The sequence below is a fragment of the Scylla paramamosain genome, chromosome 30 (assembly GCF_035594125.1).
Source record: "Scylla paramamosain isolate STU-SP2022 chromosome 30, ASM3559412v1, whole genome shotgun sequence".
Lineage (NCBI taxonomy): Eukaryota > Metazoa > Arthropoda > Malacostraca > Decapoda > Portunidae > Scylla > Scylla paramamosain.
This window is the reverse complement of record NC_087180.1, coordinates 6,996,427-7,024,114: the sequence shown is the minus strand read 5'-3', so window position 1 is coordinate 7,024,114 and position 27,688 is coordinate 6,996,427. Positions and strand designations below refer to the sequence as shown.

Here is a 27,688-nt window from a genome sequence, read left to right as displayed (position 1 = left end):
TTGCTGGAAGTTTGCCTACATTCAGCCTGTTTCTAAAAAGGGCGACTGTTCTAATCCCTCAAACTACCGTCCTGTTGCTTTAATTCCCTGCCTAGCTAAAGTTTTTGAGACTATCCTCAACAAGAAGATTCTTAAACATCTATCACTTCACAACCTTCTATCTGGTCGCCAGTATGGGTTCCGTCAAGGCCGCTCTACTGGTGATCTTCTGGATTTGCTTGCTGATTCTTGGTCATCCTCTTTTAGAGATTTTAGTGAAACTTTTGCTGTTGCCTTGGACATATCAAAAGCTTTTGATAGAGTCTGGCACATAGCTTTGATTTCAAAACTACCCTCCTACAGCTTCTGTCCTTCTCTCTGTAACTTCATCTCTAGTTTCCTTCCTGACCGTTCTATTGCTGCTGTGGTAGACGGTCACTGTTTTCCTAAATCTATTAGCAGTGGTGTTCCTCAGGGTTCTGTCTTGCCACCCACTCTCTTCCTATTATTCATTAATGATCTAAATCAGACTTCTTTTCCTATCCATTCCTGCGCTGATGATACCACCCTGCACTTTTCCTTGTCTTTTCATCGACTTCCAACCCTTCAGGAAGTAAACAGTTCATGCAGGGAAGCAGCAGAACGCTTGACTTCTTATCTCTAAAATTTGATTGGGACAGAGCAAACTTGGTATTGTTCAATGCCTCAAAAACTCAATTCCATCATCTATCAGTTCGACACAACCTTCCAGACAACTATCCCCTCTTCTTCAGTAGCACTCAATTGTCCCCATTCTTCTACACCGAACATCCTCGGTCTATTCTTTACTTATAATCTGAACTGGAAACCTTACATTTCATCTCTAGCTAAAACAGCTTCTATGAAGTTAGACGTTCTGAGTCGTCTCCGCCAGTTTTTCTCATCCCCCCAGCTGCTAACTCTGTACAGGGGCCCTATCCATCCATGTATGGAATATGCTTCACATGTATGGAGGATGGGGGGTTCCACTCATAACGCTGTTTTAGACGATGGAATCAAAAGCATTTCGTCTCATCAACTCCTCTCCTCTAACTAACTGTCTTCAGCCTCTTTTTCATCGCCGCGACGTTGCATCTCTTGCTGTCTTCTACCGCTATTTTCATGCCAACTGCTCTTCTGATCTTGCTAACTGCATGCCTCCCCTCCTCTCGCGGCCTCGCTGCACAAGACTCTTCTTTCTCTCCTCCCTACTCTGTCCTCCTCTCTAATGCAAGAGTTAACCAGTATTCTCTATCATTCATGGAACTTTGAGCCATCTTCTGTATTTCCACCTTCCTATGACTTAAACTCTTTCAAGAGGGAGGTTTCAAGACGCTTATCCTGTAATTATTGACTACCGCTTTCGACTCTGTTCGGAGACCGGTACCTCAGTGGGCCTTTTTTTTTTTTATTGCAGTTTTGTTGGCCTTGGCCGGTGCCCTCCTATATAAAAAAAAAAATCCCTCTTTCATGGCTACTTTGCGTTGCATTTTACATTTATCCATTTTTCCCCTCAGAGATGTTGTACCCATTAAGATCAGGATATGCGTTCATTGCGCCTTCATCTCTGGTGGCGCCTCCTTTGCATTACGTCACGCTGCCATTAAAGTTGAATCCTCCTTTTTCCCTTGTTCTTCCTCTTATGAGTACCTCATGTGTGTGTGTGTGTGTGTGTGTGTGTGTGTGTGTGTGTGTGTGTGTGTGTGTGTGTGTGTGTGTGTGTGTGTGTGTGGAGTTCATCATAACAACAGTATCGATAACATCATTAGTATTAGTTGTTGTTGTAGTTGCTGTTGTTGTTGAAAAAGAAATAATCTTATAAGTAGTGATAGTAATATTGATTTTAATAATAATAATAATAATAATAATAATAATAATAATAATAATAATAATAATAATGATAATAACAATAATAATAATTCCACAGGCGACTCTGAAGAAGATCCCAGCGACGCGCCTTTCCCGCCTGACGGAGGCTCTCGCTAACTATGACCCGATCCTGAATGAGTACTTCTTTGACAGGCACCCTGGCGTGTTCGCGCAGGTGAGAGAGAGAGAGAGAGAGAGAGAGAGAGAGAGAGAGAGAGAGAGAGAGAGAGAGAGAGAGAGAGAGAGAGAGAGAGAGAGAGAGAGAGAGTTGAACTATCATAAGTAGGTTACTTTTTAAGGGTGTGCGTGTGTAAGTGAAACACGTTGCTGGGTAATTGAATGAATTGGTAAGGAGGAAGTGGAAAAAGAGATGAGTTGTCACAGTCTATCTTTCTCCTTCGTGTAAGGGAAAGAAGTAACACGATAAGAAGCCTAAACACAAACATTCGTACCTTACTGCGCACTACTCTGTTAATGTAAAAACTCTTAGCACTTGTACCTGTGAGGTGGTCGAGAACGGAAACATCGGATGGTGCAGCGGTGGTGCTTTTTTTTTTTCGGTGCGGTCAGCGCAAATAGACCCGGAATAAGTACACAAAAAGAGGCCTGCGAACAATCAGGATCATAAGTACACATCCAACATTAACTAGGCATTTCACAGTAAATCATTGTACAATGGTTAATCAGTACAGTTAATATATACCGCAAATTATCACAGGAAATATAAAAGTAATACATAACACAAATTATCACAGGAATGATATTCACTATGCACAGAAAACATATATAGCACTGTAAAGTACGTTAATTACAAAATATAATCAGTACATATGAATAACAAAAGCACTGCTCATATGGTCATATTCATAGCATATTCATAGTGTATAATACGAATACAAATACCGCTTACCCAAACTGCAGAAGACATGACAACCAATCAGGGTTGGAAAAAAAACCTGGTAAAAAAAAAAGGGCTTTTTTTGTTATTTTATTTACATTTTTCTTTATTCATATTTATATGTAAATCAGTTCAAATAAGCGATTAACAAGTAACCAAGACAAAACAAAAGATTTGATTTTTTTTTTTCATATTAGGAGGGGCACTAGCCAAGAGCAACAAAAATATAATTAAAAAAAGGTCCATTGAGATACCGGTCGTCAAAAATTACAGGATAAGTGTGTTGAAACCTCCCTAAGAAGTTTGGTTTAGAAGGTCATTAATGAATAATAGGAAGAGAGTGGGTGACAGGACAGAACCTTGAGGAACACCACTGTTAATAGATTTAGAAGAAGAACAATGACCGTATGCCACAGCAGCAATAGAACGGTCAGAAAGGAATCTTGAGATGAAGTTACAGAGAGAAGGATAGAAGCCATAGGAAGGGTAGTTATGAAATCAAAGCTTTGTGCCAGACTTTATTAAAACCTTTTGATATGCCAACACCAACAACAAAAGTTTCACCAAAACCCCTTAAAGAGGATGGCCAAGACTTAGTAAGGAATCCAGATCAACAATGGAGTGGCCTTGTCATAACCCGTACTGCCAATCAGATAGAAGGTTGTGAAGTGAGAGATGTTTAAGAATCTTCCTGTTGAGGATAGATTCAAAACTTTAGAAGAAAAGGTAGATGTCGACAGAGTTGGAAGAGTTTGACTAGGCAAGGTGCAAGCACAGAGGCACAGTTTTGGAGGACAATGAGAGGGATCCCATCAGGTTCGTAAACTTTCTAAGGGTTAAGGCCAGCGAGGGCATGGAAAACATCATTGTGAAGGATTTTAATGATTAGCATGAAGTAGTCAGAGGTTGGAGGAGAGGGTGGAACAAGCCCTGAATTTTCCAAGGTAGAGTTTTTAGCAAAGATTGAGTGTAGAGTTCAGCTTTAGAAATAGATGATATGGCAGTGGTGCCATCTGGTTGAAATAAAGGAAGGAAAGATGAAGGAACAAAGTTGTTGGAGATGCATTGACTACGTACCAGATTTTTTTTTTTTTTTTTATATATATATATAGAAGAGACACTGGCCAAGGGCAACAAAAATTTAATAAAATAAGAAAGCCCACTGAGATGCCAGTCCCAGAAAAGGGTCCAAAGCGGTAGTCAAAAATTGAAGGATAAGTGTCTTGAAACCTCCCTCTTGAAGCAATTCAAGTCACAGGAAGGCAGAAATACAGAAGCAGGCAGGGAGTTCCAGAGTTTACCAGAGAAAATGAAGAGAAAATGAATGATTGAGAATACTTGAATACTAGAAAGGTGGACAGAATAAGGGTGAGAGAAAGAAGAAGGTCTTGTGCAGCAAGACTACAGGAGGAGGGGAGCCATGCAGTTAGCAAGATCAGAAGAGCAGTTAGCATGAAAATAGTGGTAGAAGATAGCTAGAGATGCAACATTGCGGCGATGAGAGAGAGAGAGAGAGAGAGAGAGAGAGAGAGAGAGAGAGAGAGAGAGAGAGAGAGAGAGGCTGAAGACAGTCAATTACAGGAGAGGAGTTCATGAGACTAAAAGCTTTCGATTCCACCCTGTCTAGAGAGCAGTATCAGTGGAACCCCCCAAGACATGTGAAGCATACTCCATACATGGATGGATAAGGCCCTTGTAGAGAGTTAGCAGCTAGGGGGTGAGAAAAACTGTCGGAGACGTCTCAGAACACCTAACTTCATAGAAGTTGTTTTAGCAAGAGATGAGATGTGAAGTTTCCAGTTCAAACTATAAGTAAAGGACAGACTGAGGATGTTCATTGTAGAAGAGGGGGACAGTTGAGTGTCATTGAAGAAGAGGGGATAGTTGTCTGGAAGGTTGTGTTGCGTTGATAGATGGAGGAGTTGAGTTCTTGAGGCATTGAACAATATCAGGTTTGCTCTGCCCCAATCAGAAATTTTAAAAAGATCAGAAGTCATGTGTTCTGTGGCTTCCCTGCATGAAATGTTTACTTCCTGAAGTGTTGGACATCTATGAAAAGGCATGGAAAAGTGCAGGGTGGTATCATCAGCATAGGATTGGATAGGAGAACATCATTGTGAAAAATTTTAATAGGTAGCTTGAAGTAGTCAGAGGTTGGAGAAGAGGGAGGAACAAGCCCTGAATCATCCAAGCTAGAGTTTTTAGCAAAGGTTTGAGCGAAGAGTTCAGCTTTAGAGATAGATGTGGTAACAGTGGTGCCATCTGGTTGAAATAAAGGAGGGAAAGAAAAAGGAGCAAAGTCACTGGAGATATTTTTGGCTAAATGCCAGAAGTCACGAGGAGAGTTAGATCTTGAAAGATTTTGACACTTTTTATTATTGAAGAAGTTTTTGGCTAGTTGGAGAACAGACTTCCCATAGTTCCATGCAGAAATATAATTTGCATGAGATTCTGATGATGGAAGGCTTAAGTAGCTTTTGTGGGCCACCTCTTTATTATGTATAGCACAAGAACAGGCTGTGTTAAACCAAAGTTTGGAAGCTTTAGGTCGGGAAAAAGAGTGAGGAATGTACGTCTCCATGCCAGACACTATCACCGCTGTTATTCACTTGGCACATAGAGACGGGTCTCTGACATGGAAGCAGTAGTCATTCCAAGGAAAATCAGCAAAATACCTCCTCAGGTTCCTCCCAATTAGCAAAGGCAAAACACCAGAGGCACCTCCGCTTAGGGAGATCCTGAGAAGAGATTGGAGTAATAGGACAAGGTACAGATATGAGATTGTGATCAGAGGAGCCCAACAGAGAAGAGGTGACAGCAAAAGCAGAAGGATTAGAGGTTAGGAAAAGGTCAAGAATGTTGGGTGTATCTCCAAGACGGTCAGGAATATGAGTAGGGTGTTGCACCAATTGCTCTAGGTCATGGAGGATAGCAAAGTTGAAAGCTAGTTCACCAAGATGGTCAGTGAAGGGAGAGAAAAGCCAAAGCTGTTGGTGCACATTGAAGTCTCCAAAAATGGAGATATTCGCAATAGGGAAAAAGAGTCAGAATGTGCTCCACTTTGGAAGTTAAGTAGTCAAAGAATTTCTTATAGTCAGAGGAGTTAGGTGAGAGGTATATAGCATAGATAAATTTAGTTTGAGAGTGATTCTGTAGTCATAGCCAGATGGTGGAAAACTCGGAAGATTCAAGAGCGTGAGCATGAGAGCAGGTCAAGTTATTGCACACATAAACGCAACATCCAGCTTTCGATTGAAAATTAGAATAGAGAAAGGAGGGGGGAACAGAAAAGGGGCTACTGTCAGTTGCCACAGACACCTGTGTTTTAGTGAGGAAAAGAAGATGAGGTTTAGAAGAGGAGAGGTGGTGTTCTACAGATTGAAAATTAAATCTAAGACTGCGAAGTTAATTGCATTAACACAAAGTTAATGCGAAGTTAATGCAGAAAAAGTTGAGGGGGCAGTGTCAAGACACTTAGGGTTGTTATCAGAAGAGCAGTCTGACCTGGGGACATTTGTAGTTCCCTCCCCAGATGGGGACTCTGAGGCTGGTGTAGGAGTCACCACGATAATTTTAAATTTTTGAGTGAAGGGTGTGTGTAATTAAGTGCTTGTAGTTTTGTGTGAAGGAAGAGAGTTGTCTTTAGAGGGCAGGCTGTGACTATCCCCTTGTGTTGTGAAACACAAAGGGAAACAAATGTTCAGTGAGGTCACAGCAGGGTTTAATGATAAGTTCACAGCTCCCCCTGATCCAGTGCTTTATTCTTCACTGGGAGTAATTATCATTTTGGCAGGTGCCTACTGTTTCCTCCCTGTTATAAGAGGAGTTAGATCTTGAAAGATTTTGACACTCTTATAATGAAGAAAAATGCACTTATTTAGGTCATGCTGATATAGGTTAGTCTGGTCAGATAAAACCTGTGTTAACTTGTGCTTTACAGGAAATGAACAGGTCAGACTTAACTGCTTTTACATTTTTTTATGTATATGTACATATATAGACCTTAATTATCAGTATAACATAGAAATGAATTTTGATAAGTAATATATATATATATATATATATATATATATATATATATATATATATATATATATATATATATATATATATATATATATATATATATATATATAAGAACATAAGAACATCAGAAATAAGGGAAGCTGCAAGAAGTGACCAGGCTTACACGTGGCAGTCCCTGCATGAAACACACCTACCTATTTCCATCTGTTATCCCCATCCATAAACTTGTCTAATCTTCTCTTGAAGCTCTCTAGTGTCCTAGCACTAACTACATGATTACTGAGTCCGTTCCACTCATCTACCACTCTATTTGAGAACTAATTTTTTCCTATCTCCTTCCTAAACCTAAATTTTTCAAGCTTGAACCCGTTATTTCTTGTTCTACCCTGGTTGCTGATCCTAAGAATTTTGCTTACATCTCCCTTGTTATAACCCTTATACCACTTAAAGACTTCTATCAGGTCCCCTCTTAACCTACGTCTCTCTAGAGAATGTAAATTTAACAGCTTCAACCTCGCCTCGTAAGGAATACTCCTCATCCCCTGTATCCTTTTAGTCATTCTCCTCTGTACTGATTCTAATAGACCTATATCTTTCCTGTAATGTGGGGACCAGAACTGCACAGTGTAGTCTAGATGAGTTCTGACCAGCGCCAAGTATAACCTTAATACAGACGTACCTCGGTACTCGACCATAATCCGTTCTGAGGTGGTGGTCGAGCACCGATTTGTTCGAACACCGAAACCAATTTTCCCATAAGAAATAATGGAAAGTCTGGGGAAGAAATACTTGAACAAACTGCGTACGTCTTACTCCGCTGGCGGTCTGAGTCGAACTGACGCTTACCCGCTGGCCGAAAAGGGCCGAGAAGGGCCGAGGAGCGCGTTCGGGTCGACTCGGCTAGTCGAGTACCGAAAATCTGTTCGAGGTCCGATGCATTTTCTACTCGAATTTTTTGGTCGAGCACCGATTTGGTCGAGTATAGAGGCGGTCGAGTACTGAGGTACGACTGTATTACTTCTGGCCTTCTACTTTTAACACTCCTAAAAATTAATCCTAGTACCCTTTTGCCTTGTTTCTGGCTTCTATGCATTGTTTCCCTAGACAGAGTTCAGAGCTAACTATAACTCCTAAATCTTTCTCGTACCCTGTACCTACCAGAGTTTGGTTGTTTAATGTGTACCTATTGTGTGGGTTTCCTCTACCTGCACTAAGCACTTTGCATTTATTGATATTAAATTGCATTTGCCATCTATCTATCCATTCATTCATTCTATCTAAGTCTGCCTACAAGGCGATGGCATCCGATTCTGACCTAATTAATCTACCTATCTTTGTGTCATCCGCAAATTTACTAACATCACTACTAATTCCACTATCCAAGTCATTGATATATATTAGAAATAACAATGGCTCTAATACTGATCCCTGTGGCACCCCACTAATTACATGACCCCACTCGGATTTCGAGCCGTTTATTACCACTCTCTGTCGCCTGTTACCAAGCCATGACCCTATCCAGCCTATCACCTTCCCATCTATCCCGTGTGCCCTAACCTTTCTCAGGAGCCTTTAATGGGGTACCTTGTCAAATGCTATACTAAAGTCCAGATATAAGATATCATAACTATCACCATTATCTACTGCCTCGTACACCTTACTGTAAAAACTTAACAAGTTTATATATATATATATATATATATATATATATATATATATATATATATATATATATATATATATATATATATATATATATATATATATATATATATATATATATATATATATATATATATATATATATATATATATATATATATATATATTCATTTATTTTTTAATGCCAATCCTGCAACCAGTACACTTTAAGGAATACTGCAGTAGCTGTTAACATTGTGACAAACTCCAGCCAATTGATAAAACATGATACTGCAAGGCCAGAGGTGGTGACCTCTGGCATTATTGGAACCTGACATTATTGGAATTCATAGATGTACTGAATTTTCTATCTATGCATACTGGAATTTCCTAAATATTTACATATTTATAATGGTTACCATTACACCTGCTAACACTTGTCTGTCCACAGGTGTTGAACTACTACCGCACGGGCAAGCTACATTATCCCACCGATGTGTGCGGCCCGCTCTTCGAAGAGGAGCTGGAGTATTGGGGGCTTGACTCCAACCAGGTGGAGCCGTGTTGCTGGATGACCTACACAGCGGTGAGCACTAAGCACCATAGTCATGTGTTTTCCATGCTCTCTTTATTTTACCCTCTCAACTCTTAGATTACTTATTGTTGGTATTGTATTTTAGTATCCCTTCATGATTTCACTGGATAAAAACTATAAGCATTGGAAGATTCTAATTACTCAGTCACTCATTTTGTTGTTTGTTGTGCTTTACTAATTATGCTCTGAAGTTACACCAGGGCATTTTATTAAGCATGCGATGCTGAAGCAGTCAGAAACTTAGACTTCTTTCATAACCACTCATGTACAGAGTCAGCTGTCTTCAAGGAAACAAGGGAAACACAAAGAAGTTTATTTGCTTTCTTTGTGTACATCTCTGAGTGGGTGTGTGTGTATATATATATATATATATATATATATATATATATATATATATATATATATATATATATATATATATATATATATATATATATATATATATATAAACAAACGTGTTAAATATTTACTGCTTACCTGTATTTCTGGCATTTTCCAGTGGCACCCACCACCTGTTTTTTGGCCCACATCCCAAACTTTCAATTGATTTCCGTAGAGTTAACTGGGAATGGATACTTTTGTCAATACTTGAGTTTATACAGTTTCATTGGACCTCTTGATATGATAAAAACTGTATTATTTTAATTTAGAAAATGTTTTCAGGTTTTATAGTTTCAGGAAGAACGAGTGGACTCAAGTCCTTCCTCCTCCAGTTTGTTGAGGAAGTGTTAAAAGAGAAAAGTCTCTCCCTCATTTCATAGATTGAGCCTTTTTCTGAAATCTCATGTACCTCTGAGCCAATATTTGGAGGAATTCTGAAATGTTGACATTAATGATTTTTAGATTCGCCAAGTTACTGTTGCTGAATTCAAACACAAGCAGCGTCTTGCTTCCTAATTCTAATCATAAAATTTAACACCTTTTTAATTTATTTTTTATTATGTGTTAACTTGAAACTTTTTTTAATTATAAATACTGTTTTAAGTCATGCGAGTTTCAAGAATGTAACCAATCCTTTTTTTATGTGGGTACATGTATAAGAGGACTCAGTTTATTTCCACTTTATTCTAAACATTATCATTATTAGACCATGTCCCATGATTGCAGATATATACTGTTTAACATAGCTTTGGATACCCATGGTGATGTTTGCCTGCCTCAATCCTACAATGACCTTGCAGCATCGAGACACACAGGAGACACTGGCTGTGCTGGACCGCCTCGACCTGGACACAGACAAGCCCAGTGAGGAGGAGGTTGCCAGGAAGTTTGGTTTTGAGGATGACTATTTTTCTGGAAATTTGTCATGGTGGCAAAAGACCAAACCCAAGCTATGGTCTCTGTTCGACGAACCATACTCCTCCCAGGCTGCCAAGGTGTGTGTGCTGCCTTGCCTTGCACCCACACTAGTCTGTGTTGTCTGCTGGACATTTTAGGCATTTTGTGTGTTGTCTTGCTAAAATCAGGATATGAAAATGTGGTGTGCATGGTTTGTGAGTAACCATGTATTCATAGGATAGGTTAAGCTGTCATTGAGTATGGATCTCCTCTTCATCATGGTCATTCAGGAAAATTAGTTTACTGGTGATGATCATGTGTACTTTTTTTTCCAGGGAACTCAATGATTTTATCAGAATATTGTATTGGTGGTAAATCAAACCAAGGGAAAGTGACAATGCACATTGTTCAGCCATCACTTTCAGTGTCCCCACAATAAATACACACAGGCCACAGGATATGAAAAGATATGCTTGACATGCAGGTCATACAAAGCAACAGCAAAAGGTTGTACTGTACCAAAGGAATTCCTTTTGCAAAGGTTGCACTTGACAAAGCTGCAATAGTCCCTCAAGGCAGCAGGTTGCCAAGACAACAGAAAAAGTCCTCATCAACAGGGCACAAAAAAATTATAAAGCTAAAGTGGATCTGAAATTTTCATATGATGGAGGGGAAACAAAAACAGAAGTTGGTGGTGAAAGGGAAGCATGATGCTGAAAGGGAAAAGAGTGGTCAGTAATAATCTTCTTCAGCATTTTGTGATTATTAACCTCTGAGGTCTATATCTGTACAGTATATTAAACATTTTATTTATTTTTTCCATCTGTTGTCTTTCATAGCAGCAAAGAAACAAGGCAAGTTCCATTTGGAACAGAACTACAAGATGACTGGATCATATAACATGTCCTTGATAAGATTGTCAGACAGTAAGGAAGAACACAACATAACTGCAACACTGACCAGATTGAGTAACTCAAATATTTTTCACCTGCTAGGGCAAGAACTAAAAGGTGGGACTTTGCCTGTAGTTCATTCAGCCATTTAACGTTACATCTCTGCTCAGATGAGGAATGAGTAATGTTAGCTGTGTCACAACACTAAATGGAGACATTAGCTTCAAAACAAGTAGGATCCAAAGAAGGCATACCAGAGCATATTTACCACACTGGCTTCCACCTTATTCCTGCCCACTGCTGCTTACTACAGTTCCTGGTATTGTGCTTCTGATACTATAAATGCTTTTTCTACAACACCATCAGTAGCCCCCATTCTTCACTGTCCTACACAACTTAGTCCCATGGCTGTGCAACCACCCCTGTCCAGTCTGTGGCCATCTTTGCCTATGTTGTATGTGTTTCTGTGCCTCCAGCATTGAGGTTAGCTTCTTATATCAAACTGTAAGTGCTTACAGCCAGGAAGGCTACTCATGAAAATGTAGAAAGCTATAAGTATGCTGAACAGTAACAGAAGTAAGGGCCAGGAGCAAGGCAAGATAGTGTTGAGTGTAGTGGCCAAGGACCAGTGTGGGCTGGGAGCAGTAAGGCAGGCTTGGTGGTGTTTGTCTTAGTGTCCCTTCTTTTCCTAATGGGCAACCACCACTTCTTCAGGGTGTTATGTATCCCACACAGCACCACCAATAATGTGCTGGTGGTAAAATAAACACAAATCTGGCACAACAGAACATATCAATAATATAGACATAGCAGTAGAGAACAAGCAGCACTGCATCTGCTGCCATGGTGGGTTGCCCTTTCCTGTTGCAGTGTGCACCTGGCTGGGGTGACACTTGTGGACAAAAGCAAAGGAATACCTAAAATAAGGGAAGGTGGCTATATAGTATATGAGAGGATTGGCACAATTATTTTTTGGAACTTGAGTTTAAATTTATTTCAGAATCAGTTCACCACTTGCTTTATAACTTAAAAGTTACATTCTTAATTTCCACATAGAAGTAAATAATATGTAATCCAGACTTTATTCATTGTTATCATCTTAACTTCATAATTAGATTCATAAAGGTTTGACTATTCAGTACAGGGAATGTTGCAGTATTGGCTTGGGTGGACACATGAATCATCATTGGCTTTTTTTATTTATTTATTTATTTATTTATCTTTTTAATAATAGCATAATTCATATTCTGTCTACATCAACTCTGTTTCACTACATTCTACTATATTTCTTCTGTATCTTCTTACTGACTTGCTCTTTTTTTCTCACTTATTCTCTGGATTTGTGTCATGTACATAAATACTACTTATCTGTAATTCATCCATTGTTTAAATAAGGTTCATTTGACAATTACAGATTTATAAAATTTACTAGAAAAGTATGCGTCACCTCATAATTGATTACATAGAAGGTAATGGAAAATATTATTCATTCACTAAGGACCGCATATGCTTTGCCATTCTTGTAGTATGCATGTACACAAGTATGATAACAAGGTCATTACTACTTTTCTATTGTTTAAATTTCTAAGCAGTTTATATATATATATATATATATATATATATATATATATATATATATATATATATATATATATATATATATATATATATATATATATATATATATATATATATATATATATATATATATATATTATCTGATAAAGGTTAGTTTGACATTATAGTTTAGCCTTTTAAAGGCTTCATGTTCACAGCATTGTAGTTTTTAAGTCTTTCTTTAATTAGCCTTTTTATGGCATCTTTAATTTTAAGATCCACAATAATTTATCACACATTTGCCTGAATATATTTTATTTAAATCTTGTCTCTTAGTGTGTGTGTGTGTGGATATATATATATATATATATATATATATATATATATATATATATATATATATATATATATATATATATATATATATATATATATATATATATATATATATATATATATATATATATATATATATATATATATATATATATATATATATATATATATATACAATGACTTCAGTGCAAACAACTAATATGGTGACTTGTACTTCAGGTTATTGGTGTTATCTCCGTGTTCTTCATCTGTGTGTCCATTCTTTCATTCTGCCTCAAGACCCACCCGGACATGAGAGTACCAGTGATACAAAATATCACTGTGCACACAGCAGAAAACACAACTGTTTGGACTCTTGACAAGAAAGCTACCAATGCTCATGAAGCATTCTTCTACATAGAATGTGTCTGCAACACTTGGTTTACTTTCGAAATATTAATAAGGTTAATTGCATCACCCAATAAGTTTATGTTTCTTAAGGCATCAGTGAACATGATTGACTTCATTGCTACTCTGAGCTTCTATGTGGATATTCTCCTCCAGAAATTTGCCTCACATTTGGAGAATGCAGATATTTTGGAATTCTTTAGTATCATTCGAATCATGAGATTATTCAAGTTGACACGCCACTCCTCAGGACTCAAAATTTTGATACAGACTTTCCGAGCATCAGCAAAAGAGTTAACCTTACTTGTGTTCTTCCTGGTGCTGGGGATTGTGATCTTTGCCTCCTTGGTATATTATGCTGAGAGGATACAAGCCAACCCTCACAACGACTTCAACAGCATCCCTCTAGGCCTGTGGTGGGCACTGGTCACCATGACCACTGTGGGCTATGGCGACATGGCTCCCAAGACTTATGTGGGCATGTTTGTGGGTGCGCTTTGTGCCCTGGCTGGTGTATTGACAATTGCGCTCCCAGTGCCTGTCATCGTGTCCAACTTCGCAATGTACTACAGCCACACTCAAGCCCGTGCCAAGCTGCCCAAGAAGCGGCGACGAGTCCTTCCTGTGGAGCATGTGCGCTGCCCAGTGGCGCCGCCCCCCAAGCGTGGTGGAGGGCCCAATGCCATGAACCGCGGACCAGGACCAAAGATGGGTGAGTTGATACAAACCCAAGTTGACATTTTCATCAGGTCATCACAATCTCACACTCATGTCCATCATTACAGCCATCTATCTTCTTTCTGTCACACCTTAACTCTTTCGATCTTATATTGTTGCAGGACAGACTAACACATCTACAACACTGTGCTTGAAATAATACCTTTGTAAGCTTTCAAATTTTTTTTACAAAATTTTATTGGTCATAATAATGATCTTTAAAAAGAACTTGTAATAGCTTAATCTTACACTAGTTACATTATGTTATAAGTCATACAAAGTACAACTGCATACAATACTACAGTACCAACATTTTTTATCAGTATTAAATACATTAAGTACTGTGGCATCAGTAATAACATCCCTTCAAACTAATATGTATAACCAAAGAGCAAATACATACCTTTTGCAGAAAACATAACATCCTCCAACAGAAATGAAAGCTTCCATCAGTAAGTTTTACACTCTTTCATCATTAACTTCTGGGACACTACAATGCATAACTATACACCTGCAAATACAACAGACAAGAGAAAGCTTGATACCACAACACCAACAATGCTTGCAACACTCTACTAACCCATGCATCCTGTTTATGTTGCTTTCCCAACAATTCAGCCTTTGTGTTCATTGTCATATCTTCTTTTCCTTATCCTGTCACTCTCTTCCTCCAGGCCTCACACCCTGCCTTGCCTGCATTGCTTTCTCCCACTCGCAGCCTCAGCCTTGCTTAGCTTGCAGCATGTGATTTCATTTGAGTTAACCACACTAACCATCCTGCCATGGAGACATTGTGCTTGCACCTAAGACCTTAGTTTCCCCTTGAAGTGCCTTTGAGGTGTTATGCATGTTAACCCAGACTAGATGGACATTAATTATGCTAAATTCAGCATCAAAATTATCACATTTCTAATTATTATAACATGGTTAATATTTTGTATGTCTTAAGTCATACCTTGAGCCCTGATAACCGCTGTTGTGTGCGTGTGTGTGTGTACGTGTGTGTGTGTGTGTGTATGTGTGCGTATGTGTGTGCCTTGGATAGCTCAGGAGAAGGATTCAGGTTGAGTTGTCCCTCTCCTTTAGTGAGCTGAGCATGTTTTGTGGAATGAGGTGTCTTCATCTTTTTTTTTTTTTAACAAACCACAGTAACATTATTGAAAGACATTTGATGCATTTATTCTAAAGACACAAGCATTAAATGGATACCATCAGTCCATTCCAACCAATAATGCATTCCTGTGCTCTTTGAAAGATTAGGCCATCAAGCCAACTTTAATCTTTGTTAATAAAAATTAATTTGTTTCTAAATCATGAAGTGCAAAAGAAATTATAAGTGGGAAGTTCTCTATGAAATACTATGAATAAATGAAACTTATAACCAAGCCACAGTTACTACGAGGCACGTAAATGTGGCAAATCTTATTTTGGTCTCTGGTTTGTGGATATCAGGCATTGACCTCACTGTAGTAACTAATGTGTATTTATCTATTCATTTTGTTTACTTACATATTAATTGGTTATTTTTTTTGCAGTAGTGTAGAATTTGTATTTGATAGTGTGTAGAGTGCTAGTAATCCTTGAATGATGAGCTTGCACTTCCTACTCTCAAATAGAACTGGCTGTCTAGAGGTCAGATCATTAGGTTTTAGCATCCTCAATGACCTTTGTTTATGGACCTTAAGATTATAGCAGAACTGGTGTGAAATAGTCTCCACCTCTCAAGGAATAAGTCATTATGTGTCGTGGATTTACGTGCATTTTGTCCCACATGATGGATTCCCCATGAATATCTTGCTCATGATCAATTTTCAGCGATAGTCTAGTACTCAGTGTGTCTTCTCAGTCCCTCAAACTGGCATTCTAAGTGTGACACACCCCACTTGCCACCTCCATTACTCTGCACAAGAAAACATTATATATATATATATATATATATATATATATATATATATATATATATATATATATATATATATATATATATATATATATATATATATGCACCAAGTTGCGACAGTTTTCCATCAACAGCAATACATAATATTCATAACAAATAATTATCTCTATAAATGAAAATTTTTAAAAATGTCTTTAAACTCAAGTAGGATGATGCTAACAATGATAATAATAGTAATAACAATATGATGTACCCTCTTAATGCCAAAAAAAAAAAATTGATGTACCTTTGTTGACTTGAGTGGAGCCTGTCAAAGTCACTGGGCATCTGCACATGTGCTGTGCTGTGCTGTACTTTACATAATATTGAATAGGAAGTCATTTACTCCTTCCCATTCTTCATATTGTGTCTCATTTACTTAGGATTGGATTATATTGGTTTCATACCAGTCCAATCAGTGGATCATTTAGACTTGACATAGCCACTTATTAGGAGGAGCATTTTTTATATTTGTATTTACATGGTGTGTGTGTGTGTGTGTGTGTGTGTGTGTGTGTGTGTGTGTGTGTGTGTGTGTGTGTGTGTGTGTGTGCACGCAAATGCGTGTGTGCATACATGTGTTGTAAGAAAATGCCTAATGTATTCATTTTAATTACGAAGCACCTCCAGTAGCAATTTTTTGCAAAATGTTCAACAAACATTAATTAGATATTAATGTGCACAATAGTCAAGTATACTAGATGATGTTCAGTAAAAAAAAGCTTTTATTTATCTATTTACTGTATATCATACATGCTGACCTCATTTGTATAATCAATTATTTATTACACTCTATAAGTTTTGATACATTTCACAACTTGGATATGTGTTTTTGAATCAAGATTTGCATTCAAGTAGCTTCCCTTGTGCAGCAAGACATAGAATTCTGGCACTGTCAGGTGGAGCACATATACATTAGTGATCTAAAAGTCTTGTATATCATGCCTGTAGTGCTCCTTCTTTGATAGGGAAAAAAATGTATTTCAGCAAAAAATTTAGTTGGCATGTAGTTGACAGCCAGCAAGCACAGGTGCAGATCTTTGTCAGAAATTAGGTATTAATAATCTGATGTCTTTTTTTGTGTAACACCGATCTAAAATTATGCTAATGGAAAGGTTCCATATAATGCTGTAATGTCACTTTCTAATCAGTTAAGACTTATTCTTCTTTGATGAGGTTCTTTTAGTTAGACCACGTAGCTCTACCATTGTGCTGTGGATACAAAATTTTAAAGAAATTAGCTTAGGTTACTAGAAGTGAATGGATGAAATGGCTGTGAAGAGCCGGACTGCCTTTGTGTCCTGGGGTTAGTGTGGGAGGAGAGGGGAAGTTAGTCACATAGGACAGCAGTCAGTGCTCTGAATGTTACTTGTCAGACCACGTGAGTTGTGTGTTTGCTGAGAGTAACAGTAGCCAGTAGTGAGCTTGTTTCTCCCCCCCCTCAAAAAGTAGTACCTATGTACATAAATACACTTCATGTAAAAGTATTAAAAACCACCACCTAAACTAATCCAAATAATAATAAAAGAGAGTTGTATCTATGCACTACTAACAAAAAGTTTCTCTTTGAGTAAGGAGGATCCATGCCACCTGTAAAGGAGAAGAAATAAGGTATTTGCTCTGTTCATCAATCATTCATGTCATTTAAAGGCAGTAAAGAGCTATTAATCCTTTCTCTCCTTACCTTGCGTGGCTTTCCTGAGCAGTAGATGAGAGCAGAATGTGGAGTAAAGCTTCTCATTAATGCTTGAAGGTGTGTTTTGTATGGGGACCGTGTGGGTGTGGCTTTGTATGAAAGTTGTCTTAAAATTTGAAGGAAAAGTGAGGCTATATATACGGTTTAGAAGAATTACAAAAAATATATGTAGTATACATATGAATAGATCTACAAGAAAATAAGACAAGAATTATTAGTAGAGGAGTAACACAAGGACAAGAGTAATACACTAAAATTGTGTGCAGAAAATGTAGTGTAAGAAGCAAAAAGAGGAGTAAGAAATCATTTAATTAATCAAGATGAGTAGAGAAAGGAAAGTAAGAGAAGACAGAGAAGGATTCAGAACAATTCTGCTAATAAACTAGGAAATGCTGAAGAAAATACTAGAATGAATAAGGAAGAGCATGACAAATTTTGTAGAAACAAAGGAAACAAATTTTTTAAAAATTTGTTCAAAGGAAGTATAAGTTGTAACATAAGAAAAGTTTTCAAGAAAGAAGGTGGATGGTTCTGAAAGCAACGACTGGTTGGTAATGTGATTGGGTCTGAGGGTGAGAAGCAGCCGTGTGTCTGATTGGCTCTCTGGTTGGATGAGGAGTGGATGATCTGTAGGAGCAACAGTTGCCTGAATGGTTGAGAAGGAGGCCATTATTTCTCATTTCTTTGGCAGACAGTGTAATAAGAAAAGTAACAAGTTATAACTGTTTCAACCTCATTATCTGGAACTGAAATAATCCATTGTGAAAGATAATGAGCTTCCCTCAATAAGGCTTTCTTTTTTTATAGTTTTAATGTGATGTAGTCTTTTCTGGCTAATAGGAATTTGATTTGTATGAAGGTGCTGTTCTGTAGGTTACCAGTAGTCACAAGATAGAAGTTGGGAAGGTCACATCTGTAGCTGAGGAAAAGGTTTGTGTTGACAAAGGTGAGGTCTGTGTGACACACCTGTGTAGTAACCGCTCAAGTGAGGTTCTAGCTGGTATTAACATTAGGGCAGGTGAGGCTCAGTGATCTTACGATTTTCATTTGTTTGGTAGGCAACGGTGATGAGGCCATCCCCATGTTGGGTCTTAGGAACCACCTCCTGCAAATGAGCGGGGGGAACTGCCCACCTCCTCCACCCACCCCCACAGTGGGCAGCCCCACAAGCTCCCTCTCCAATACTTACGTGCTGGACCCCACTTCTCGCTCCAACACATACTCCCACAACACCCTCACGGTGCCTGCCTCCACAATCCCCAACAATTACAGTTGGAATATAACCCCCAAAAGTGGCCCACAAGCTCCCTCTGTCAACGGGTCTCAAGGTCTCAGTCGGCGGGAGAGTCAGCGGGGGTCTATGTCGTCCCCCTTGCGTGGGAGCCAGCAGGCCTCTCGCGCCTCCCAGTCCTCCCACTGCCCCACCAGTGCTGGCGAGAGCTTCCCATCCGGCAGGAGTTATGCATATGCAGAAGATGTGCACGCCAACCCTAAGGGGCAGGAATATTCCTGATCTCAAACCCAGTTTTCAGAAGTTCTGTCACCCTCCAAAACCTCCCGGTCCCTGCAGCTGGTGGTCACCTCGTGTGGTATTGACCAGTCTCAGAGCAACCCTCTCCTTTCCCTGTCTCTGGTGCCTCAGTAACCTGGGGCCACTCTCTTAGACTTCATGAGTCTGCCCTTTGTCTGTCTTGTTATTTTCTTTGTCATGAAATTTACCATATCACTTGTTGACCATGTTACCTTTTTTTTTTTTTGAAATGTTTATTTTTTTTTCTGACTGTCTGTTTGTCTACTCTTTTATATGTATACAATAGCTTTTTACTGCCTCAAAACCATACTGCCTAAATCTGGTATTTCATATATATATATATATATATATATATATATATATATATATATATATATATATATATATATATATATATATATATATATATATATTCATTTGATGTTTTTTCTCTTGCTTCTTCCTGCATAATTGCAGAAAATTGTGCATTATTTGAATGGGCATGTGCCCTCTTCTCTTCCATAATAATATACGCTTATCTTAATACAGTATAGAATGTCTAAAGTGGACTTTTGCTCTTCAGTGCTTCATGGCTCGCTAAGGAGTATAGTTTTATCAACGTGTCTGTGTGGCTCCCCACTTACGGTCTCTGCGACCAGTCTCCAGTACACATAGTATAGTGCCTGCTGAACTGTGAGATATCAGCGACAATGTCTCCTGCTGGCTGGATAGCTGTAGCCAAAACAAAATATCCGTGTTTAATGTTTCAGTAATGTACATTTTTTGTTTGCATGTTTTTTTTTTTTTTTTTATTAATTAATTTATTTTTTATACAGTCCCTGGGGACTGTGAAACAATTGACTTTCTAGAAGACTGTGTGTGTGTGTGTGTGTGTGTGTGTGTGTGTGTGTGTGTGTGTGTGTGTGTGTGTGTGTGTGTGTGTGTGTGACTAAGACATCAGCCAGTTCTCAGAGAGTGTCCTCCCCATTTTCCTCTCCTTCCTCTCCCCTCCCACTCCTATTCCGCATCCCGCCAGACTAGATCACCAGTTCATCTATCGGTTTACATCCACCATCCTCATCCTCTTGTGCTACCAATGATATCTACCTTTACTATTAATATGCTTCACTAGCTACAGAGCTTTGAAATGTCACCATTTTTAAACTTTCATCAGGACAGCAAAGTGATTGTGACTTATTATTATTTTTTACATAGTTATGTCCTCATTGACTTCTGTTGAATCAAATAAGTCCTTGATACTGATAGCAACAGCCTCAGTCTTTGCTAAAACCCTTGCAATCTTTAAAGCTAACTGTACTACCACTGGCATGCTTCCTGCTCCCATGATAGATAAAAGGTAGTTTCAGGATCATCTGGAGATTATTGTTAATATGCCATACTTTTTTTCTATCTCTGAGTCAGGAATTACTTAACCAAAAGCCATCTTCATGCTAAGTGGTAAATGTCAGTGGGAGCATGAGGTATGACAGATCCTCTTGAGCCTCTCTCTCACAAGTCTTATCCACTCGCTTCTTTCACAAAGAAAATATTTGAAAGATCACTTGTCATATAGGACTGTTTCCTGCACTTGTCTTCTTGGGTGTCTTTGACAACTCACCAACATCTCTCAGCTGCCTCACGCTGTGGCCTCACCAAGCTGAGGGTCAAGAGAGAGATCTCGGTATTTTCTCCCTGGAAATGTTTTTTTTTTTTTTCCTGTCCTTTTGCTCTGTGTGTTTGTGTGTGTCCCAGTGGATCTGTCTCTCTTGCCTCCCTGTTGGTGGACTACAGGTGAGGCAGCTGTTTTCTCCCATTTTTACTGACATTCACTAATATTACTTTTTTCAGGCAACGATGCCCCTAATTCCACGACTAATGGTACATCTAAAGGTAGTGACAGGCCCTCAAACAAAATAACTGGGTTCTAGAGGTGCCACGTCCACCACCCACCATGACCAAACACTGGCATGCGTCGGGGCTTCACAAGGGAAAGTAAATGGTTGTTTTGTAGCATACGGTGTTGTAATGTTGACTCCACAAGACTTTCCATATCACTCCCCTCTCAGACTTTAGAGTTGATTCATGTAAGATTCCCTTGTGGAGAACCTTCCACGGCTCGTGTGCGACACCGACCGCGTCCCCGGCGGTGGCCCGCTAGAGAGCGTGGAAGACCAACCTTAGTGAACAACTCTCCACCTGTGAACCTGCCACCCTGCCAAGAATTCTATTTAAAAACAAACTACTACCACAGGTCCTGTATATGTGCTGTCCTTTTTTTATTTATTTTTTTTTTCAAAATAAGTACTGTACTCTACCAGATACTGTACATAATAACTAAGAAGTATCACTTTGCCCTCCCTGTGGAGGCACTGTTCTTAGATATATTGTATTTTCCCCCTCCCCCTAAACTTAGTAATTGTAGGCTCAAATTTGCTCTACTCCAGGATGCACTACAGCCTTACCCCTTACTAGTCATTCAGCCACTCGTCTTGTCAACTTGTTATGAGTTGTCTCGGAAATCTTCCTGAGACGAGTGATTTTGCTCCCTTTGACACCACTCAGCCAGACGGTGCTGTTTCCTCCCCCATCTTCGGCTCTGTAGTCATCGTGAGAGTACAGCACATGTTGTCAGGGTTATGTTCTTCTTGTGGGTCAGTTTCCTCCTCATCACTTTTTCCCCCACACTCAACTTGGCTCCCGTGTTAGTGCTATATTCATATGAATCTTGCGCCGTCATGTTTCCCCTCTGCTCAACTGTTTCTGAAAGAAAAAAAAAAAATTGTTGAGTATTTTGTTGGTCCCTTGTGAAATGTTGATTCATATGAGTAACATGCTGGTTGAAGTGTTGTATTCTTTCCCTGAACACTGCTCTCCCTGTGAAGGCATTCCCTTGCATGAGAGCTGTCAAGACGTCTGTATGTAGAACATTGTGTCTTCCCGTGAGAATGCTACTTCGTCAGACAAAATACTGTTCCTAGTGTTGGTTAGTACTGTCGTCTGTGTGGCAAGAGCTGTACTAAGTAGGAGTACTGCACTTTTTATTAACTGACCCTGGGCCTGGTGTACTGGTGACTGCCGACAGTGTACTATCGCCATGCGCGTGTTGACCTCGAGGCTTGTGCGATGCTCTTCACGATGTGGCGGCAGATCCCCATGCTTCTGACTGTCATTATTTTCCAGTTTTGTAGTTGTGTCGGAGCAGATCTGCGTAGCAGTAGTGAAAATGGTGCTCTGTTAGTCTTTGAAGAGAGAGAGAGAGAGAGAGAGAGAGAGAGAGAGAGAGAGAGAGAGAGAGAGTTTTATTCAGTTATATTCGTTAATTTTTAAGCAGATAGTGTTAAGATGCCCATCCGACTGTTGACGTGTAGGTAGGATGGGTGGCGGGTGTCTGGAGACACTGACGCAGCTGCGCGTGTGGAGGCGCTCGAGTATACATAATAAATAGCACTATGGTAGTGGAATAGTACGAGTAATAAATAGTCCGTATCCCTGACGCAGCTCACCTTATCGCCCGTCCCGTAGTGCAGAAGGCTATTATTTCAGGGCATTTATTTTCCTAGTCATCATTGCAGAAAGTTAAGAATTAGGATTTTCTTGTATAATTAAAAGTAGACATTTTGCGAGACTAGAGTGAAGAAGAATTTGACAAGTTTTCTTCTGTCCATTGCAAGTAATAATGCGTGGACAACGCGTAGTTTCTCAGAGTGATTCTCCGGTTTCTTTCACGTTTGTTCATGGAGCGAGTGAAGGAAGGTGTGAATGATGCAGCGAGCCAGTTAACCTAAATATGTAAGACACCTTGATATCCCTGCTTCGTTATAACATGTTAAGAGGTTAATGAAGGGCAACCTTATTTTGTCAAGCTTTGGTTCGTTCACGCTAGCGATCTTATCTGTTATCGATGTGCACAAATCGTCGACGAGGCAGATTCTGGCGATGACAAGACTATCGCTATTGCCGGCGGCCAAGACGAGACCAAAACTTGCTCCGGCCACTATACGCAAGTTACTCCTTTATTGTTACAAGTAAATAGTCTAGACAGGAGAGCTTCGTCGCCAGGTTAGCCTTCAGATGGTGGCCGAGTGTGAGGTGTGTGCCGTGTCGGTGTCAGGACGAGGGAGCGTGGGCCAGGCTGTATAATTGCACAAATTAGAGTATCCTTCAGCGTGCTTGCATCACGTTGCGTGGTGCGGCATCAGTACTTTCGTTCCTGGGATCTGCATGTTGAGGCGCGCATATTTGTTTCAGGTGAACACGTCACGGTTCAAAGTCCACTGTTGCACAGTTCTAGTACACTGGGTGAGGGGTGGGGCAGTGCTGCTTCTAGTGTAGTGTTGGCATGTGGGTGCAGTACACTCACACCTACACTCTATATCCTCTTGGTGGAAGTTAGTGTGTTGTGGTGCTGGTGTAGCTGTAGTGGGTGGGCATGGCAGCGGCGCGGCGGCTGTGTGTGTAGCGCTAACACCTTTCTGTCTCCCTCTCTTCCAGTCGGCATGGGCATGGGTCTATCTGTTACCTTGAATCCCAATGGCGTAGGCTTAGAGACGGCCCTCAAGGCCCCATTATTGTCTCAGTCGGGAGTGGGCGGGGGCCCCACTGCCCCCCTCCAGCCACTCTTCCCTATTGCTACCATGGCGCAGGTGGCTCTGGCGCAGCCCACCTCTGCCCCCTCCCAGCTTCCCCTCCAGCAGCCTCCGCCCACCTCCCGTACCCACCGCTCCCCATCTCCACCCCCTTCCCCAACTCGCCCTCTCCTGGGGTCTTCTTCAGGCTCCATTGTGGGCCTCCGTGGACCAGATAGTGGACAGAATGAAGGCACTGGCACTGGGGAGAGCAGCTCTCAGGGGCGGGACTCCCCCGAGCTTATCCCCAGCACCGTGTAGCCCCGGCGGAAGGAGCAGCAGAGAGAGCACTCCCAAGGTGACCCAGTAATCTCCGACGTATGAGTCAAGACGGGATTCATAGCTCGTGTGACCAGACAAGAACACTAAGAGCCAGTTTACTGACGCGTGACGGTGCGTGTGACGGGCCGAGGAGCCAGACACTACCATGGCGTCCCTTGTCAGCCAGACGCCCCGTGACAGACCTTGTACTGTGATCCTTGAGTGTTACTTGTATAACTATTATATATTATTTTCATTATTTTGGTGTTCAGAAGACAATGATACTTCGAATGCAAGACTCTTACAGCACTGTTTGCCTGCATGTTTGTTGACACGATTTTAGCACATTTGTTTCCTCTCTCATAAAGGACCAAACCAGAAGTCGAGTATTTTAACGCTTTCATGTTTTCATTGTTTCCTCCTGTACCACTTGGCCGGTCCCGTGCGGGGCTGTGGAGGCGCGGGCAGCTAAGCACAAGCTCTGGCAGTTGTTGGCCATTGTTCTTCTTTTGTTACCTACTTGTAATTTCATCTTTTTAACCTGTCCTATGCTCTGACGTTTTCACTTGCAGTCTCTTAATATATATAGAGGACCTAACACTACCAGCAACAGCCACTAATGGATTTATAAGTAAGTGAAGTATTTTAATGAGCAACATGTGCATTATAAAAGTCCATAATCATATTTAGAGGCCTAAGACTGTTAAACATGTGGTACTTTGAGTAGTTCAGATGGCATTGTATTTGTGGTGGGGCAGAAGCGCCACGCCGCCCTCAGTCTTTTGTTGTTGCCTCCATAAATGTCATTGCATTCAAGAACCTTGCAGTGTCATTATTATTAGTAATACTATTATTATTATTATTATTATCATTATTATTATTATTATTATTATTATTATTATTATTATTATTATTATTATTATTATTATTATTATATTTTTTATTGTTGTTGTTGTTGTTGTTGTTGTTGTTGTTGTTGTTGTTGTTGTTGCTGCTGCTGCTGCTATTATTATTATTATTATTATTATTATTATTATTATTATGTTGTTTTTGTTATAATTACTATTATTATTATTATTATTATCATTATATTATTATATTATTATTATTATTATTATTATTATTGTTGTTTTTGTTATAATTACTATTATTATTATTATCATTATATTATTATTATTATTATTATTATTATTATTATTATTATTATTATTATCATTATTATCATTATTATTATTATTATCAGTATTATTATTATTACTCTTATTATTATTATTATTATTATTATTATTATTATTATTATTATTATTATTATTATTATTATTAATTTGTATTGATAGACTTTTAACTAGGAATAGATAAATAGATAAATAAATAAACAGAAATAAGAATAAATAATGTTATATAGTTATTCGTCTCTCAGATTTGAACTGAGCTGCGGCAACTTGCAGCAGCACAGGTCTGAGAGTGGCGTGGCGCTGTACATGGCAAGCCACAGGTGTCCGCCGGCACCACTAACGTGGCCGTGGTGGCGCGAGGTGGCGTCCGGGTGTCCCTCACCCTTCAACTGTTGTTGCGTCTGGCATAATGAGTGCAATTGTTAAATAATATAAATTTGATTAATTTGCACAGTACATGAAAATTAAAATGCTTTTAAGTATGTTTTATAATATATATATATATATATATATATATATATATATATATATATATATATATATATATATATATATATATATATATATATATATATATATAATTTTGAGATTGAGAAGTGGAACGTTTAGCGTGCTCGATATTACTGTACAGGAGGCCCAGGCGCAGCCCCTCGCCCGGCCAGCTCCTGCTGACTGCCGCCGCCACCTCCAGGAAGTCCTATTTTGGGCAGGAGGTGGCTGCGGCAAGTTTGGCAGGAGCGGCGCCGCCAGGAGTGTTAAAGGTTGGCGCTGAGTTCTTATGCTTGTAGAAGAATGCAACTGTTATAACGCATCATGTAACTACTTGCTTGTTGTAATTATCACTGTAGCAAAATTATATTTTCACTCAATTAACATTTTCCTGTTAGTCTCTGCTAGACACTAGGTTTCAGTTACTGAACATAGTTTAGATAATATTGCCTAGCCTGGTCATCATATGACTGCATAGTACATACTGTAAGTCACGTGTACAGAAGGGCGTGGCAAGTGGCGGTACTCTCAGGCTTCTGTGGCGGCCTCTATACCGTCACTTCAGCCCATCATTGATTGCATTGTTAATATCTAGATCTTTATAACGTAGAGGTTTGATTTTTCTCTAGATATCACCCTGGCAGCAGCACTGGGCGAGCGCACAGGGGGCGGCAAAATCCAGGTATTGTACGGGCAGCCTCCACCACCTGCTAACTGTAGACTGCACTCCAAGATGGTGTAGCGCCGCCCTCACTCAGGCTTCACGCGGACACTGTACATTATTGGCTGGTGTCACCTTGGGCCACAGGGGAGGGAGTCTTCGATCTGTGTATAATATATATATATATATATATATATATATATATATATATATATATATATATATATATATATATATATATATATATATATATATATATATATATATATATATTGTACACACACACACACACACACACAGACGCGATATATATATATATATATATATATATATATATATATATATATATATATATATATATATATATATATATATATATATATATATATATATATATATTGAGATCACTCGACTGCCGTATTACCACTCGTAATTTTTTGTGACTAACAAATTAATTGATTTATATAAAAACAAAAAATTTACAATGTAAAGGAATGTTTCGCGTGTATCTATATGTTAATGCATATTATAATGGAAGGTAGCATGGTTTGTCTTTAGTAGCTTTTTTATGCTAGCCAAAGTTTAAGAGTACTGAGAAAAACTACTCCGTCTTTCTACAAAGGATTTTTTTTTTTCATTCAGAAAACAATTTTTTTTTTCATTGTCCTTGATATGCAGCTCAGTTATATTCCTCAAAAATGTTATTTTTTTGCTGATGGCCACAGCAAAGCGCCATACTGCAATGACCATGCCGGCCATCCCTGACGCTGGCGCCCTATGCGAGTGGTAACATGGCTGTTCTCAATGGTTTAGTTTTCTGATACCTAATTGGCAGATGAACCATCTAAGAATAAACAGTGAGGGATATCTGACCCCACCTGGCTTGTGTGTCGGGAGCCAGGGGGAGGGGCGTATGGAGTTACTGCCCCCTGCCGCCGCCCCCTCCCTGCCCCCTCCGCCGCCATCCCCGCCGCAAGCCTCACCCCACATTGTACAACAATATAATTTGTTTCTGTGATTAGCTACTTTCAGGTGAATATATTTTATAAAAGATCCTGTCAGTACGGAAATTAAACATTTAGGAGACAATGCTGATTCTGTGGACTCGTTTGCTGGAAATTTCACTTCCTTATTGAGA

At 39.3% G+C, this 27,688-nt stretch overlaps 1 protein-coding gene across 5 annotated transcripts in view; it reads left to right on the top strand.

Moving 5' to 3' along the window:
• The window catches only part of LOC135116199 (potassium voltage-gated channel protein Shaw-like), a 28,112-nt gene extending 1,344 nt beyond the window's left edge, over nucleotides 1-26,768 (top strand). Inside the window, exons 2-7 of one of the 5 annotated variants that reach the window (XR_010276204.1) lie at nucleotides 1,925-2,041; nucleotides 8,883-9,017; nucleotides 10,208-10,402; nucleotides 13,310-14,189; nucleotides 21,188-21,331; nucleotides 23,831-23,966. Coding sequence is in view for 4 of the 5 variants with exons in the window: in XM_064033534.1 (XP_063889604.1) it covers nucleotides 1,925-2,041; nucleotides 8,883-9,017; nucleotides 10,208-10,402; nucleotides 13,310-14,189; nucleotides 18,888-19,342 (1,782 nt within the window). In the remaining variant the exon portion in view is untranslated. Of the gene's footprint in view, nucleotides 1-1,924; nucleotides 2,042-8,882; nucleotides 9,018-10,207; nucleotides 10,403-13,309; nucleotides 14,190-18,887; nucleotides 19,670-21,187; nucleotides 22,397-23,830; nucleotides 25,124-26,518 lie in introns of those variants that run through there. The other 4 variants (XM_064033536.1, XM_064033535.1, XM_064033537.1 and 1 more) reach the window with 4 other exon arrangements.
• The last annotated feature ends 920 nt before the right edge of the window (nucleotides 26,769-27,688 follow it).